Source organism: Crotalus tigris, unplaced genomic scaffold (genome assembly GCF_016545835.1).
Source record: "Crotalus tigris isolate CLP2741 ecotype Arizona unplaced genomic scaffold, ASM1654583v1 scf7180000024390.453493, whole genome shotgun sequence".
NCBI classification, from domain to species: Eukaryota; Metazoa; Chordata; class Lepidosauria; order Squamata; family Viperidae; genus Crotalus; species Crotalus tigris.
Window position 1 is genome coordinate 279,003 of NW_024100560.1, and position 19,068 is coordinate 298,070.

The window sequence follows — 19,068 nt, forward strand, 5'->3', positions numbered from 1 at the left end:
TAGAATTGGACTCTGAAACGAAGTTAGTTAAAGATTGTATGATTAAATGGGCACAAAATATCCAAGAGCCAATTTTACTGGATACATGGGAAACAATTTGGGTTAGAAATGTAAAATTTACTCAAGCACAAAATTTAAGAGAAAATTTTTATAAAATGTTTCATAGATGGCATTTGGATCCCCAAAGTTGTCCCGCATGTATCTGAAATTACAGCCCAAATGTTGGAGATATGGAAATTTAGATGCAACTTATTTTCATATTTGGTGGACTTGTAAAGATATTAAAGCTTTTTGGATTAAGATTTGGTGGAATATTCAAAAGATTTTTAAGAAAAAGATAAAGTTTACTCCGCAATTATTTTTGTTGGGTATTATTGTAGATTTGGATGTTAAAGAAACTAATTTGATGTTGAACTTCATAACTGCTGCAAGATTATTGGTGGGGCAATATTGGAAGAAAAACTTATTGCCTACTTTGGAAGAATGGATACTTAAAGTGTCTAATTTAGCAGAAATGGCAAAAATCTCTGCCTATTTGAAGGATCATTAACAAGAAAGATATATTATGGTATGGAGAAGATGGATTGATTATATTCAGAAGAAGTATGAAACTGAAAAGTATTATCTTGCTTTTGAATAGATTTTAGATAATTATTAATAGTATTAATGGTATTATTATTTTTGTCTTAATTTGTTAATATTTGTTTTGAGAAGAAGTTAAAGTGTATTATGGTTTTGATTGATAGTTTAGTTGGTTTATGTTAGCTAGAGTATGTTTGTTTATTTGTTACCCTGTAATCAGCTCTGGGAAGTGGGGGAGGGATAGAGGGGATGGGTGGGTTTATATTGTAATTTGTAAAACTTTAAATAAAAAAAAATCCAATCATCTATAGCATGAGAAATAAGAATATCAAGCTTGTGCTGTCTAAACTGTGGAAACTCTGACCTATTATTGCTGAGGTATTGGAGAAATGAGAGAAAATCTCTGAACACCAGGTTCAGCCAGGTAGTCGAGGTGAGAAGATGTGTTAAATGTGTAAGAAATAGAAACAATTTCAAAAGAGAAAAAGGCAATGGAAGATATGAGGTAAAATTTTATTTATAACTTGTTTGAAGACTGAAGGGAATAATATAGAAATATTCAAACTGTGGCATTTAACTAAATTTGATTTAATCTAGAGAAAAATCAAACAATAATTATTTTTTCTGTATTTTCAAGCCTTATTTATTCCTGCTGCTTCTGTGTTTAACTTTTAAATTTTTCTATTGATTTTTTTCATTTAAAAAAAAACACTAAGTAATTATTTCAATTATACTGCATATTATTATAAGCATTGTTGCTACATTACTTTCAGTCAGTGGTCCCCAAATATTGGCATTTCTGCTTATTTCCACAGATGTTTCTGCTGCCATGTCAATTGTTCTCAATCAATATTTCTTATAGTATGTTTAAAGTCAACTTAAAACATGTGGCTCTAAAGATATATTTAATGCATTGACATTTTATTAAATTCATCTTTGTATTTTCATGACCTTATCATGGTTTGCTACCATATATTTATCCCAGAAATTTGGAAATGCTTTAAAATGTTTAATTCTGCATTTTAAAGATTTTTTTGTAAAAAAGACAGAATTTTGGATGTGGTTTTAATACCTAGTTTTTTTTTCCTATTTATAAAGCATTTACAGTATTGAACTGAAAGAACACACTGTAAATTGAAAAATATAGGAAATTAACATTTCCATGTTTTCCTAACCAGGAAAGATTGTATTTTTAGTATTATTTTTAAAGCATGTTGAAGACTAATGTACCACAAAATAAAAGAACCATAGTTGAACAGTAATATATCTCAAGTAGAAGAATCCATCTTAGAAAAGGCAAGGTGAGAACTGAGAAAAGAACCTGATATATCAAGGTAAAGAAAGAGAACTGACATGTAGTGGAGATAAGGAAAGATAGAATTGCTATTAGTATAAAGGTATATTTAAAATATATATCAAAGTATAATGAGTGGCAAGGGAAAATGAGAAACAGGATGAACTCAGTGATAAAAAATGTACTTTGCTTACAGAAAATCCCAGTTTCTCTAGACAGAGTTTGGAAATATTTTAAGCTACCCAGAGTCACATTCCAAAAGATGGGTAATCATATAGTTTTGATAAATAAATGAGTACCTAAATGTTTAATTATAAAATTTATATTGTTTTGTAAAAGATGTTGTTCATATTTTTTAAAACATATATATTAAGTATATCAAAATTAATGCTGTTTCAAATGAGGTTAAACTATTGATTTTCCTATAAAATAACTGATCTGATCAATATTATATGGTATATTATAGTATATTATAAAATATTATACTTATGTGATATTATATTCAATTATAGTATTAGTATGTACATTTTGTTTTCACAGGAAAGAATACAAAGTCCTGTCTAATAGAACAAGTGTAATAAATTTTGTACTTCTTGGAATCTCTGGAAGTCACGACATTCAGATTTTATGCATCATACTTTTCCTGATTATGTATCTTTTTATTTTAGTGGGAAATCTTCTGATTATTCTTTTGATAGCAATCAATAGTTATCTGCACACTCCCATGTATTTTTTTCTGATCAATTTATCCACTGGTGATCTTGGTTGTTCTTCAGTCATAATTCCAAAAGTAGTATTTAACACATTCATGAACTCAACATGGATATCATACTCTGAATGTGGGGTGCAAATGTTTTTCATTCTTTTTTTCCTGACAACCAACCTGTTCATTCTCACTATCATGGCTTATGATAGATACATTGCCATCTGTTACCCATTGCACTTTGCATCCATAATGAAGGGGTCCACTTGCCTACAAATGGCTGGGGGGGCCTGGATGTTTGGATTTCTACATGCTTTGCTACACACCGGGAATATTTTTTCAATGCCTTTCTGCTCCAACATCATTAATCAGTTATTCTGTGAAGTTCCACAATTAATCAAGCTTGTTTGTTCTGACTCTTATCTCAGTGAAACCTGGATTCTTGTCATTAGTTCAGTTTTAGGAGTGGGCTGCCTCATATTCATTATCTTGAGCTATGTGCAGATCTTTTCCACAGTGCTGAGAATGCCCTCAGTTGAGAGAAGGGAAAAGGCTTTTTCCACTTGCATCCCCCACTTTATTGTTGTTTCCCTGTTTGTTGGAAATAGCCTCTTGGCTCACTTAGCCTACCTGATGCCCACCTTTCTGTCCAAATTGGAGAAATCATTTACTGTGCTATACACTCTTGTCCCTTCACTGATGAATCCAGTAATCTACAGCATGAGAAATAAAGATATCAAGTCTGCCTTTTGGAACTGCCTTGGTTGGAAGCATTTTAGCAAGAAGTAATGCAAATATATTTTTTCATGTAATTATGATATTAAGCATAATGACAACTAGTTGAGGTTCCCTAATTTTGGGTTTCTCTGTATAACTTGATTATCTGTGTGATTTTTTTAATGTGATTTATTTATTTATTAAATTTCTGTACTTCAAGAAGGGAATGAGAGTTGTATAGATAACAAAAACATTCAAAGATTTTTTTGGAATTATTATACCAATTTATGAAAAGAATAAGAAATCTCTTTAGCTACTATGGAGGATTATATAACAACTAATAATTTTTCTAAACTACCGGAAAACTGCCAGCATATTGAGCTATATGCAGATCTTTTCTACAATGCTGAGAATGCCCTTATTTGAGAGAAGGGAAAAGGACTTTTCCACTTGCATCCCCCACCTATTGTTGTTTCTCTATTTGTTAATAATAGTCTTTTGGCTCATTCAGTTTACCTGATGTCAACCTTTCTGTCCAAATTGGAGGAATCTTTTACTGGGCTATATACTATCATCCCTTCACTATTGAATCCAGTAATCTACAGCAGTGGTTCTTAACCTGGGCGATATTGTCCCCCAGGGAGCGATTTCATTTTTCAGGTGGGCGATAGAACAAAAAGGGGCAACATGGGGGCGAAGGAACGAAAAGGGGGCGATATGGGGGCAATGGAGCGAGAAGTTTGGGGACACTTTTGAGCCTTCCCCTGTGTCTCTGAGCCTCCTCCGCCATTTGCAGAGAGAGACAGAGACAGAAAGAGGCACTTGTGCATCTCTCTCTCTCTCTCTCTCTCTCTCTCTCTCTCTCAGATTTGCCCCCTCGCAGGGCTCCTGATTGGCCCTGCGCCCGGGTGCCCTGCCCCCTGAGAGAAGTGTGGCCAGGAAGTCCCTTTCCCTGGCTGGCCCCGTCCGATGTGCACATGGCCGGGGAACCGTGCAGGGAAGCCCTGGGATCCCCGCTGGGAGCAGTCTGCCAGAGCTGGCTGAGTGGGCCAGCCTTCCCGCAAGCTGCGGTCCCAAGGGAGAGTAGCCCCTGCGATCCCCAGCCATGGGACCATTGGCCCAGCTGACCAGGAAGGCGTGCCGGAGTCCTGCCTGGTTTGTTGGTGAAGAATGTGAGGTGAGCAGATGGGGGGAAGAGAAAGGGAGGGGGGAGGCATTTTCCAACCAGCAGCAGAAGCGTCCCAGCCGGACCCACGGGAGCAACTCCTCCTGGGGCCTGGCGTCGGCTTCCTTGCTCTCCTCCTCTTCCCCTTCTTCCTTCTACTGCCCCCCGGGTGGCAGTCCTCACTGGGCCAGCGGCTGGTGGGGGAATCACTCCCTGGGCAATGCTGGTGGGTCGTGGATCGCCGGGAGCACCACACGTTGCAGAGTGGCCCCAGCTCCTCCAGCATGGCAGACCTACCAGCAGCATGGGAGGTTCCAGCGTTGGTCCTGGCGGGAGGCGGATCATTGCTCTGGTTCTGACTGAGGATGCCGGCGGCACGGGAGAAGGTTTGGTGATGCAGCTGACGGGGAGGCGTTCCGCGGATACCCCATGATTTAAGCACAGGGATGCCGGCGGTGCGAGAGGAGGCTTGGCAATGCAGCTGATGGGCAGGGCATTCCGCAGATGCCCCGTGGCCCCGAACTGAGCCCGGGGATGCCAGCGGTATGTGGGACGGCCTGTCAACATGACCATGAGCTGGGGCCTCCCCGCAAGCCCAGCAGGCAGCGGAGCTGGGTGCCTCCAGCTGCAACAGGGGGTCTTCTGCTGCCTCCTGCCCCCCCCCTACCCGCCCCTTTCATTCTCTCTCTCTCCTCACCTGGAGAAAGGTGCCTTTCATTCTCTCTGCCTTTCATTCTCTCTCTCTCCTCACCTGGAGAAAGAAGGGGGGATGGAGGGAGAGGAAAGAGAGAGGGAGAAGGGAAAGAGAAAGAGAGAGAGAGAACGAGAGAGGAAAGAGAGATCCATTTTAGATCTCAAAAGGGTTTTGCAGCTCCCAGTGTTTTGTTTTCAGTGGTCATTACATTTAAGTGTCTTGAATAAATAAGATAATAATGAAATACATATATCACTAAGTTTGGGAATAAAGTGACTGGTGGCACCAAACTTTTTCACACAGTTGAGATATGGGAAAAAGACTGGAAATAAATTATTTGCATCATATGTCCTGATGACAATTTTAAAGAAAACAAAAAAAAGGGTTTGCATAAATTGAAGAATTATTTCCTATGTTGTGATTGAGATGTTATGTTGGGGGAGGGGGGCGATGACAACTTCCTCATTGGCTCAAGAGGGCCATTCGTTCAAAAAGGTTAAGAACCACTGATCTACAGCATGAGGAACAAAGATGTCATAGCTGCTTTTTGGAAATTCTTTGATTAGGGACAAGGAATTGCAAGAAGTAATGCAAAGCTCCCTGAATGTATTCCTTCATCTAATTATGATATTAAGCATAATAATCCTTAATTGTTGTAAAAAGATGAAATTTCCTAATGTGGGGTTTCTTTGTGTAACTTGTTTTTTAAATTATTTGTTTATTTATTCAATTTCTATACTTCCCATCTTATCTAAGTTGGCAGTTTGTTTTATTAACATAAACATGTTACCAAATGGACAGTTGAACTACGATTCTTGCATCTTGCTAGAGCACCAACGATGATTGGAATTAGAAATAATGATGTACCCATATGCATTAGTGAGGAATTCCAATAATAAAGCTTCTTCAGAGATGTAATGTATACATTTCAGATTTATGCATTTGTTTTGATTAAAAGGGGAGATCAGCTACTTCTAAGTGACAAATAATTATTCACACTGGAAGTCAGTTTACCAAATTATAAATAAACTAATTTACACAATCTCTTAATCAGTCCCTGGAAAAGTTTTAATTAAGACAATTTATATATTAACAAGTAAGTAGGGGTTATCTCTTCAGTTTGTTTTATTCTTGATTTTAGAAGACATGTTGATTAGTTTTTCCTTGAACAATCAAAATTTTAGTGATAGCATATAGATCAATCAGTTTTATTGTAAACAGCATGAACATAAAATTGATCTTAAATTAGATCAGCCTGAGGATATATTGTCATATCAAACTAAAAGGTGTCAATAAAATTAGTATATCCAGTTTTCATCTCAGAGAGAAGATTCACAATGCTGGCATTTCTTGTTAGTCCATACCATTGGTCTAACACAATGTCAATTCTCTCTTCAGAAAGTCAAAACTATTATTTCTAGATTATTCCTCCTTCTTTTGACAAGTTGGTGAGAGGGAGGAGAGGAGAGGAAACGAGAGATAGTCCAGAAAAAACTACATTACTACAGTGAGGGTAAGCATGTTATGTTGATGTACCTCAAAAATCAAACCCTATACTAATTATTCATAGAATATTATTGAACATAAAGTTTCCATTGCTCATAATCTTGTCTGAATATGTAAGCATTAGAATATATTAATATCCCATCTGCATGCTACCTGCTGATAAGAGAGTAGATAACATTCACTATCAACATACTCAGTTTATTATTTTAGAATGATGACATTTAAATTATATTGATGTATTTACAAAATTAACTTGGAAGAAAATAAGAGATTTCTGATCTATGTCTATGGATTTTTGTTGTACTTTGTAGTTTGATTGGTCAATGAAAATAAATAAACTTCATCAACTCTGATTTTCTTTCTCCCATAGTAAGAACATTTTCCTTTGACTGAAACATGAAGGTGTTTCATTGTTCTTAAAGTGGATACTCTCATAATGTTGCTTTTTTTTTTGTCAACCTTAGCAAAATGTGAAAAGAGTTCAAAGCTGGAGCTGGCCATTTGTTCTATCTCCTTGTCTGAGTTACCATGGCAATTTAACTACTTCCCAAAAAGGGAGAATTGCAGTAAGGATGGTAATTGTCCAAAAGTGCTGTGTCAGAATATGAGGAATAAGCACATCATTGACTCCTTCAAGGCCAAGGACATCACCCTTTCACTAGAGACCACTGTAGGAATTCAACTATTGTAACCATCTAGAGGGTCTTAAGAGTGAGATTTTGGAAAAGCTGAAAGAATATTGTGAGAAAAGCCTCAAACAAATTTAATAAATTGATGCCACTTAAAGGCTTAACTATGGAAAGTCACTTTACTGTAATAGTTAGGTGTTGGACCTAGAAACTAAGAGACTGTGTTTTCCAGCCCTCCCTTAGGATTAAAAGTCAGTCTTATATAGAGATAAAAATATAATCACAATAATTATATTATAAATGATAACACAACAGTATCACCAAAATGATTCATTAGAACATCAGTACAAATTATTATGGACATGTAATGAAAAATGGGTAATAAATAATACAGAGTTGAAAAAGTCAACAATGAGCAATTAAAATATTGTGGGATTTTCAAATACAAACTAATAAAGTCTTGGTCATATCATACTGTGTAACTGTGGTTGTAAAGAACAAAGTGAGGATAATTGATATGGAAATATCTGGTAATAAAAGAATAGAAGACTAAGAACTGGAGAAGATCATAAAATTGCAAGATTTGAAAATCTGTGAAATATTATTGGATAAATCACTGATTATCATCACACTGAGTGCTATAAAAACATAGATGGCACTTTAAAACTCTGCATATTGACAAAATTTCCATCTGTCTATTTCAAAAGGCCACATCCAGTCTAGGGTAAAAAGCTAACAAGAATGGAATCTCTTAAAAGGTAAAAATAAACATAAGGTAGGTCACACATATCTTCTCATTTAATCCATATCCAAAGATAGATTGTAAAAGTTGCTAATTGCTAATTAATTAACAAAATGCTCATATTAATATTTTGTCTAATTTTGATTGTGTGGCCTTATGCTGTGTAATAAAGTCTTGGGGGACAACAAAATTAATCAGCTTGCTAAATGTACATTCAACTAATGATACATCTGTACCCAAATAAGAGTTTGATAGTATTTATCCAATACCTCATCTATACTATCAAGTTAAAGGAGTATAGAAGCCAAAGAAGTATAGCAGAAGACACAAATTTTATGAAGAAAATATAGTAAGTGATTTCTAGATTGAACATTTAACAGAAAAGCCACATTAAGTTTTCTGGGGAAAATTGGCATTTAGTTAAATATGTCTGATTCAACTATTAGATTGAATTCTCTAATATTGACATTTGAAAGAGGATTTAAAGAAATGATAATCTATGCTTTGTCCAATAGAAAGCATTAAGAGTGGAACAGAGAGAAAGAGAAGAATTGTTTTAAGAGATTTAGAAACAAATTAAATATATTATCAATAAAAATAATGAGAACCTATTTATGTGGGGGACAGTATTCTATATGTATCCTAAACATGAACCTAATTATATTTAAAGTAATGTTTTCTCTCCTATATGTTCATAGTGGAAAGTAAAACATATATTTACAGGTTACAGTAATGAAGAAACCATTGGAAGACCTGATCCCTAATAGATGAATTAATTTCAGTGGCATAATTTTTAGGTTCATCTGCTCTTAAATGATTATGGCATTTCCTAAATTGTTTCTTCATCTACATATTGCTAAAACTCTCATTCCTATAACCTTTAACTGGATAGAATTTTGCAATATAGGGCAAGCCATTTTCAATAAAGGTACCTTAAATAGGCTAATTTACAGAATGAGTCCAAAATCCTGAACCCATAACTCCCATAGAACTGAAATTTGACAAATTTTATAAAATACTGTGACATAAAATATAAGGCATTTTATGACATAATGCAAAATATCATAAACCCACCTGAGATTTAACTGTAGTATACAGTTCAAAATGGGTTATTTTCAAGGATGAAACATCTCTAAAAATTTCCTCAGTTGTTAAGAACTTTTCCAGTGAAAGCAGTATATTTCCTATTGTTGAAGCCATTGAGGAATTGGGTAAGGAAATTACACCTCCCTGGCTAACTGGCAGATACTTCTGTGAGTTAGTCAAGAAGGACTACAGCTTTCCAAAGGGTTATGAGGCAAGGGATATCTGTGGAAGCCTATACAATATTATACATGGAAGGAAGAATGACCCAACAGAGTAGATTGTCTGGTTGTTGACAAATATTTGAGTCAAATTACTCAAAGATATGTTCATTTTTGAAAAATCATGGTTATCTCAAAACTTGGTCAATCCAATTTTTAGTTAAAATTATGAAGCAAAAACCCATTCTATGATAATATTTGATGGGAAGATTTTAATTTTCATGCCTATGAAAAAAATCAAGAAAGCATACACCTAGAACAAAACTTATCAATGAATGGTTTGTCAGGGAAATATCTTTTAAGCATACCATTAATGCAGCACATTTCTATATTACAATAAAATAGTATAAGTAATAAACTGTAAAATAATTGAGAAATGTATGAGTTGAAGAATTGAAAAACCATTCCAAAAATGGAGCTAGTTATTTAGACTGTTAAATCCAATTCCCTGATCCATGTGTAAATCCAAATAAAAGTATCTTTCAAACATGGCTGTCCAGCCTCTGCTTGGAAAGTACCAGTGAGGATCAATCGCTAGATTCCTTAATTATTAGTCCAAATAAACAGTATTTGGTCAGTACATTTTGTCTACTAGATCAAACTTAGTAGATAAATAGAACCATTCTAATAAAAAGTGACAATGGATATTCCACTTCTAGAGTCTCCATTTGGTGCTTGGAAAGTTTGCAGATAGAGATGGAAGAAAGCCAACTTCAACTGAACTTTTACTCAAATTGGTTAGGGGATAAGATTTATTAAAGTATCTTCCTTATTCCTCAAATCTCCTGTTACTTTAATCACAAAATGACAGCAGCACAAGATGGACCAGATAAAGAAACAGATGCTACATAGTCCAAAAACATAAGCAAATGAGCTAAACCAGAGGTACTATATAGTTTCAAGGAAGAGATATTAATTGTATGACTTTAAGTAGAACTTAAATTTAAGTAGAAAAGCTCTGTTTTTCTCCAAAACTATTCTGCCTCTGTCTGTATCTCTATTCTGCCTCTCTCACTGTATCTCTTTATGAAGCTGTGAGTGAGTGCAAGTGCATCAAATACTTGCTTTTGAAGAGTCCTCACCTTCAAGCATCGTAATATTTTTAGTATGTGCATAATGTCTAGTTTTGTATTATTTCTTTTTGCATATCAAGACATAGCATACATACTTTTCCTCTAATAATCTCCCTTCCCTGTGCTTCCTTGTAGGTATGTCACCAATTAAACATGGAGAATCAAACCACTGTTTCTTACTTTCTGCTCCTAGAATTGTCAAAAAATCGACAACTGCAGCTTCTACATTTCTTCTTATTCTTCATATTATACCTGACAACTGCAATAGCAAATCTTCTTATCATCTCTGTAGTGGCTTATGACCATCAACTGCACAGCCCCATGTACTTCTTTCTAATGAATTTGGCTGTGCAAGACTTGGGTATTGTTTCAGTCATTGTTCCCAAATCATGGTAAATTCTCTCATGGATATCCGACAAATCTCTTATTTTGGTTGTGTTGCTCAAATCTTTCTCTTTATCACCTTTGAAGCTTTGAATTGTCTCTCCTGACAGTCATGGCATATGATCGGTATGTCGCCATTTGCCATCCACTGCACTATGAAATGGTGATGAATTGGAAAGCCTGCATCAAAATAGTGATTTTGGTGGGGGTTACAGGTGTATTGTATGGAATGTTGCACACCACTGGTACCTTTTCCATCCCTTTCTGTTCTAATGTTGTCAACCAGTTTTTCTGTGAAATTCCACACTTGCTAAAATTACCTTGCACTGGATTCAATCTAGCGGAGGTTGGAGTTCTTGTGATCAGTGCCACTGCAGGACTAGGTTGTTTTACTTTTGTGATTATATCTTATGCCATGATATTCAAGACAGTGTTAAGAATCCGTTCTGTAAAAGGAAGGCAGAAAGCCTTTTCCACTTGTCTTCCCCACCTTATAATCTTTTCTATGTTTTTGGTAACTTCCTGCTTGGCCTACTTGAGACCTCCCTCTAACACCCCAACACATTTAGATTTATTATTCACTGTCGTATATTCCTTAGTTCCTCCCCTGTTTAATCCAATCATCTATAGCATGAGAAATAACAATATCAAACTTGTCCTGTCTAAACAGTGGAGATTCTGACATTTTCCTTCACCTATCTTTTTATTTGATTCTCTTGAATTAAACTTTCTATGTCATTGCCTTCACTTTTCACTGAAAGGAAAACCAGTTACAAAGAGAAACACAGCTGAATATAGATAGAGTCTCATCATGTCCTTTCAGATCAAAGTTAGCACTTAATCTGTCAAACTACAATTCCTTATCCTGAATCATTGCCATTTGAATCAAAGAAGTGGGGGGAAGATGAATGAAAAAATCTAGCAAGATATGCCCAGTTGATTCTTTCATAGGTAAAGTATATATCTAATCTATAGAAATTCTCAGTTTAAAAATGGATGAAGAAGAGTAAACCTGCCTAAGCTTTATTTAATAACATTATTATTCTGACTTAGGTTAGTTCTGATATAGCTGTTTTCAAAATTTTGTAAAACTTTAAGTGTGATTTATATAAATTTATTTCTGGACATTTCTTAAGCACTTGTCTCTGGTTCTGATGTCATTGCTGTCTCTTACATTCTTCAATACTAGGTAGGTTTTAAGCTATCAATATATTTTTATCAATAATGGAAATGTATAAAATTTACATAATCTGCTTTGAAATAATTAGCTGGAATGCATTGTTCCTACGAACCAATGGAAGGCAGTTTTAAAACTGTGGAAATAGAATTAATTTCTTTGATCATAAATAAAACATTTTGCATTTAAAATAAGTTATTTAGTGGTCTAAACAGTGATTACTGCCTCATTGTGGGAGGAGATAATGCTGCCTCCACTGAAGAAAATAATCTATTCCTGTTTCTTAAGAAGCCATATGCCATGGCCTGTCCATATTTGCCTGGCCTCCAACTACCCTCTTGATGAGTTGGATGGCTTGTGCTAGTTTCAGAGGGCCTTGAATGAAATAGGTATCTGGATTCATTTCAGTAAATTTCAGACCAGTGACAGAACTAAGAATGATTAAATGTTAATCTTTGACTTCTGGTTACTTTTTTGGACTTTTATCACCCCAACACCTTCCATTATACATCTATCTCAAAATCCCACACACAATAACATGAGGAGACTACTATCCACATGCTACTGTGGCCTATGTGCTTAGAAAGAGATTTCTACTCTACTTCTTTGATGCTAGAAACAAAATTAATCACTGATTTTGCTGTAATGTCTAATGTAACTAATTTCCAGTAAATAATTATTATACCTTTTCAGTAGTGGAAAGGTTGTGGAAGCAACATAGTGGAGAGCTGGTCATTGGGAAAATGTGTGATTGATGTCATGGTCCAGTGAAAAGGAGAATAGAACAGAGGTTCTATTAAGTTATTTGCCTAGCAACAGAATAAACATTCCAGGTAGTGACCATGGGCTGCAGCAACATTCTGAGGAGTGACAATTAGCTGCAGCCTGGGTTACTCCTATTCTCTTGATTTGAAACAATGCACAAGCTAAGGCTATGGCCTCAAATTTTAGCCTTCATTGTTAGCATTTTAAAAGATGATATTAGCACTTTTAACATCTCAATCTAGTCTCTTTTTAACTATATGAAAGCATGTTTTTGTTTTATGTGAGAATGAGTTTTTTCAGAAACTATACAATACAGAGCATATTCTGAAAGTTCTTGAATACACTTTCAACTTTTAAGAAAGATAAAAACCCAGCTGGGAAGCAGTAATGTAACCTATAACTTTACTACTTTAGAAGATTATCTAGAATCTATGTTTTGTCTTGTGCAATTCTCAGGTAAACATTGTCTTTCATTGTTTGATCACTTGCTTTCTGATGCATCACATATACCATATGTATTCTACTAACTAATGTAGAATATATACATATTAATAAATACATATACATACATATAAATACATATGTTTTCTATTAATGAATTGATTTCTGTACCCCATGAAAAAAATGAGCTTTTCCCCACCCGTTAATAATAATTTTTGTTTTGCCTAAATTGGTAATTTATATTTTTAAATTTGCAAATAGCCTGTTTACAAAGGTAAAAGTCTCTCAAATTCAGGGATCTGAATGGTATTTGGATTGGATCTGGATCTGGATCTCAAATTCAGGGATTTATCAGCTCCACACCAAATTCAGGGTGCCTGAGTTTGGAAGCAACAAAACATGATCCCTGGGTATCAGTGTCACTCTTGAATCTTAGAACCCTGGATTTGATGAAAATTCTGGGATCAGTTCAGATGACTCTTTTGTATACTCCTCTTTTGAAAAACACACTTTGCAGGCACACTTTGTTTGACATTGTTGAGTGGATTGTTAACTCTGCTACCTGAACGCAAAATTGATATTCTCTCAAGAAATCAGGTGTGTATGCGAGAATGAAACCTGAGGCAAGAAAATAGATGAGAAATTACTTATTTCCTTATTTTATTTATCATTTTTTTCTGCCTCATTGAAATCAAAAGAGTGTATCACAGTATATGGAATATAAAGCTGATAAAACACAATATAAAATGCCATAAAAATAAAAACAAACACCCACCTAACTTAAAGATATAAATAGTTAAAAAGAAGTTAAATATATATAACATCAACACTGTTGTCAAAACAAGTAGTCTTCTCAAGTTTCTAAAATGCAAACAAATGGGCCATTCTCCCAGTCTTGATTCCAACTGGTTCTTTATAAATAGCATATATACATAACTTCCACCTTTTGCCTATTTTCCCAGGTTAATAAAAAACAATATTTTATATACTGATTAATTGGATAGTTGATGAAGTCCTCTTGCTCCCAGGCTATCCCTCAAAATTTGGCTGGATGTTTGAATAAATTTATTATTACTAAGCAAACAGGTCTGAGATACTGATTGCAAAACCATCACTCAGTGCTAGAAGTGGTGTGTCAGATACATCAGTGTGATAAAGGACTGAGATGTAGCAGAAATCATACAAAGGCAGGAATATTACTAGAATCCCTCTTAGATCATTCTTTTCTTAATTAAAAAGTGTGGTTTTTCATGACTGATCCAGTCTTTCTATTTTTATTTGATTACCCCATTTTTGCCATTTTCTTTAAATATTAACCAGTCATATTTTTAGTTTCTAATTATAATTTCATATTACCACAATATTTCAGGATGCCAGTAGTAAACTATCACCGATCAAAACAATTTATTAATCACATTTCAAAATCCCAACAGACTTGGTATTACAAGAATATTTTAAAATATTTATTTTGGTCTGATATAACAAATCAAAATTTATAACACATCAAACAAATAATGTATATTCAATAGAATATGCTTAGTTAGTCACCATCATCTAACTGCAATTCCTTAGTTTGCTGAATTTCAAATTTAAGGTAATGAAGAAATTGGTGCATCAAAGAGAAATTATAATTCTTTGCTAGAATAATTGTCAACCAACCAATTTCCTCAAGGCAATTTTGACATCTTTGTTCCTCATACTGTAGATTATTGGATTCATTAGAGAAGGCACAACTGCATATAGTGTGGTAAACACTTGGTCCAGTCTGGATGGAGAATTAGCAGGTAGTATCAGGTGAGCCAAGAGGCTACTGCCAACCAATAGGGAAACCACAATGATGTGGGGGATGCAAGTGGAGAAGGCCTTTTCTCTTTTCTCAATTGAGGACATTCTCAGCACCGTGGTAAAGATCCACACATAGGACAAGATAATAAATGAAAGGCAGCCAATTTCTAAGCCTGAACTAAAGATAAGTATCCAGGTTTCACCAAGATAAGAACCAGGACAAAAGAGCTTGATTAATTGTGGAACTTCACAGAAGAATTGATTGATGATATTGGAGCAGAAAGGCATTGAAAAAATATTTCCTGTATGAAGAGCTGCATGCAGAAATCCAATAACCCAGGCCCCTCCAGCCATTTTAATGCAACTGGACCACTTCATTATGGATGCAAAGTGCAGTGGGTAACAGATAGCAATGTATCTATCATAGGCCATGATAGTGAGAAAGAAGAAATTGGATGACAAGAAAGAAAGATAGAAAAACAATTGTGTCACACATTCAGAATATGAAATCCATTTAGAATTCATGAGGGCATTAATTATAGATTTGGGTATAATGGCAGATGTCCCACCAAGGTCACCAATAGATAAATTGATTAAAAAGAAATACATTGGGGTGTGCAAACAATGATTAAACAGTATCAGAAAAATAATCAAAAGATTTCCTCCCAAGATAAAAAGATACATTATCAAGAAAACACTGCTGTGTAAAATTTGAACTTCTTGATTTTCAGAAAATCCAACAAGTACAAAATCCAATATATTTGTTGTGTTCGACATGACATTATGCTGTAGGAAGATGAAATATAAATTATATACATATCTATCACTTTGAAAAGTTTATTTTCCCCTAAGAGGAAAATAACTGTGTAACAACTTGTAACTCTATAACAACTTTTTATTCTCCCTGTACTTTTTTCTTATATGCTTAATATATATTATTTGGGAATATATAGCTATAAAAATGGCTTATACTTTACTGAAGTTAATGTAATTTTTATAATGTTCAGTACAACTATAAAAACCAACACTAACCTTACCATTCTTTATTTATTTCCCAAATTCTGAGCAAATCTCCCATCTTGTGTTGAATATTTACTTGCACATCATGTCAAGTAATACCTTCACAAAAACTTTTACAATGCAAACTAATCAATCCTCTGATCTCAATGGGAAATAAACAGATTTTCTCAGGCCTTAGTAATCACTGCCACCATGTGAATAGCAAAAAAAATACAGTAGTCTAATGTCAGCAAACATTAAAAATACCTAAGAGGATCAGAGATACACTTTTAAAGACATATGTTTTAACAATTCATAAATATCAAAAAAAAGATGCTGCTGGAAAAAAAACTGACATTTTAAAAAATATTGAAAGTAATAGCATGAAAAAGTAATAGAAAGTTTTAAAAGAAAAAAAGGCTTGAGGCAGCAGATTGGGTGTTTATAGTTTTATTCTTCCATAATCGGAATCACATTGATGTATACAAAATGGCAGATTTATTTCGAGTTTCCTTACATGTTCCCCTTCCATTTTTACACAACAAGAAATTGGCAACACATTTCTTATAGCAGATTTAAACTTTTCAGATGTGATTCAATAGTGTACATTTAGGAAACCTGGTTTTGAGCAGCAATGAATGATACTGACATATGATCAGTGGTGGGATTCAAGTATCTGAATAACTGGTTCTCTTTGGATGCTGCTTCTGGAACTGGGCAATAAAAAATTAGCTATTGGTTTTGCCAAACTGGTGTGAATTGGCTGAATCCCACCACCGCATATGATATTTACCTGGTTGACATTGACATCTAGAGATTTTTCTCCCATTTTTCATTACCTTAGTGTTAAAAGACCACAGTTAAAACCAAAAGAGAGAAAAAGGATTTAGTTTTCTAGCTGCAATATACCATCTTAAAATTTGTATCTAAGGTTACCTTTCATCAGAATTGGTTTGATTGGAGCAATGTATGAGTCAAGGTAAATAAATGCGTAACTGTCACCTATATTATCATGCTGCAAATTTCATGAGACCCACATAGAATGACGTCAACATTTCAAGCTCACTCACATGGAAAATGAAGCAATACCAATGGCATCTATACATAAGGGAATGGTCACACTAAGTAGTTTTGATGGTGCTGATGTAATTCTTCAACTCAATTTCCAAGGGCATTGTATTTACCTACATTGTTAGTAAAATGTACAGATGCACAGAAAAACAATGGCTATGTGCATCATCTAAGATTGAGCAAACTTCTATATTTTTAATATCCATTATAGTTTATTAGACATGAGCACTAGAATTAGCTTCTATATAACCTCTGTTGTTTTTCAAAAGGATGTCCAAATTTGTCTCCATTGTTTTCATTAGGAAATGTAAAAATTCTTTTCTCCAGGATTATATGAAATTTTTAGGGGGAAATGCTATTAATAAATTATTTGTGTTTGTTATAAACAGAAGAACCAGAAATAGGCAACTTATTAGTCCATAACAGGAAAACAAATGAACTATAGAAAAATTAGGTAAAAGAATAACAAAATAACAGAGTTGGAATATCTTGGAGGACTTCTATCTAGTACAGTGATGGCAAACCTTTTAGAGACCGAGTGCCCAAAAGCTGGCCCTGCCCCTGCTCCCACCCCTGCCCTGCCCTGCCCCCACCCCTATCCCACCCCATCCTCACCCCGCATGCCTGCAAGGCCACTCACCGCCTCCAGGACCCACACAAGTCACCCAGGCAGCCCAGCAATGCCATGGTGGCCACACCCTCTGCCCATGCCCCACAGCATCAACTGTGCGCGATGGGACATGAGAGCAGAGTTTTATGTATGCTGCCTAGCTGCCATGTCCTTGGCTACGCTGCTCCGTGTGGGCCACGCTTGGGGTTGACTCTCCTCCAGGGGGCTGCTGGTGAGGAGTGAGTCATGGGGGGAGGCAAGGCTGGGGAAACAGCACATGTGCCCACAGAGAGGGCTCCGAGTGCCACCTCTGGCAACGTGCCATAAGTCCACCACAACTGATCTAGCACATTAGACAAATGGCTATCCAATTTCTTCTTTAAAACCTCCAGTGATGGAGTATTGATGAACAGTGATGTAGGCTGGATTTCTCCATAATAAGTTCCAACTTCTGGAGGCAAGTTGTTCCACATTAATTGTTCTAATTGTCAGAAAATTCCTCTTTAGTTTTAGGTTGGTTCTTTCCTTGATTAGCTTCCATCCATTGCTTCTTGTCCTACTTTCAGGTGCTTTAGAGAATTGGTTGACCCCTCTTTTTTGTGATAGCCCCTTAGACTGCTATTATGTCATCTCTAATCTTTCTTTTTATTAAATTAGACTTACCCAATTCCTGCAAGCATTCTTCATATTTTTTAGCCTTCAGTCCTCTAGTCATCTTTGTTGCTCTTCTCTGTATACTTTCAAGAGTCTCAACATCTTTTTTTGTATCAAAACTGGGTTCAATATTCCAAGTGTGGTCTTACCAAGGCATTATAAAGCAATATAACAATCCACATGATCTTGATTCTGTCCCTCTATTAATACAGCCTCAGACTATGTTGACTTTTTTGGAAGTAACACCACATTTGTTGGCTCATATTTAAGTGATTGTCTAGGATTCTTAGATTCCTCTCACAGTTACTGCTATTGGATTAGGTACCATCAAGTCTATACCTGTGCATTTTTATTTATTTTTTCTTGTCTAAGTGTAAAACCTTAACATTTTTCATCACTGAATTTCATCTTATCAGATAAGAGGCAGTGTTCAAGTCTGTTAAGATCCTTCTGAATCTTGAGCCTATCTTCTAAAAGTTGGCTATTCCTGCCAGCTGTGTGTGTTTTCAAATTTGATGAATTCCCCTTTTATCGCATCATTTTGAAGAGTCGTTTGCTATGAGATGGGTGGCAAATAAAAATTTACAATTTTAAAAATTTAATATTTCTATAAAAGTCTAAAATTTAAACATTATAACAAATTTAAAAATTATAACATTCAAAAATCTAATCTTTTTAAAAAAATTGAAACACTATTTAAAATTTAGTTAATTGATGGAGGGTTATAATCTTTTGAGTTTCATTCTGAAGTAATGCTTATTTTAGCTCCTCTC

At 35.1% G+C, this 19,068-nt stretch overlaps 2 protein-coding genes and 1 pseudogene across 2 annotated transcripts; 2 read left to right on the plus strand and 1 right to left on the minus strand.

Annotated features, from left to right (window-relative positions):
- The first annotated feature begins 928 nt into the window (after positions 1–928).
- On the plus strand, positions 929–3,515 carry LOC120301667 (olfactory receptor 14I1-like). The gene is made up of 2 exons (XM_039329187.1): positions 929–1,087; positions 2,417–3,515. The coding sequence occupies exons 1-2, from the start codon at positions 1,074–1,076 to the stop codon at positions 3,366–3,368; spliced, it is 966 nt and encodes a 321-aa protein (XP_039185121.1). The 5' UTR covers positions 929–1,073; the 3' UTR covers positions 3,369–3,515.
- Positions 3,516–8,353: 4,838 nt separating this feature from the next.
- LOC120301669 lies at positions 8,354–11,781 on the plus strand (annotated as a pseudogene).
- A 2,124-nt stretch (positions 11,782–13,905) lies between these two features.
- On the minus strand, positions 13,906–16,949 carry LOC120301673 (olfactory receptor 14J1-like). Its single transcript, XM_039329197.1, has 2 exons — positions 16,897–16,949; positions 13,906–15,747 (listed from the first exon to the last, which is right to left on the minus strand). The coding sequence occupies exon 2, from the start codon at positions 15,736–15,738 to the stop codon at positions 14,827–14,829; it is 912 nt and encodes a 303-aa protein (XP_039185131.1). The 5' UTR covers positions 15,739–15,747; positions 16,897–16,949; the 3' UTR covers positions 13,906–14,826.
- Positions 16,950–19,068: the final 2,119 nt, after the last annotated feature.

Bases quoted from the DNA above. Each gene is read 5' to 3' on its own strand.
- LOC120301673 (XM_039329197.1), bottom strand. From the start codon at position 15,738: ATGTCGAACACAACAAATATATTGGATTTTGTACTTGTTGGATTTTCT.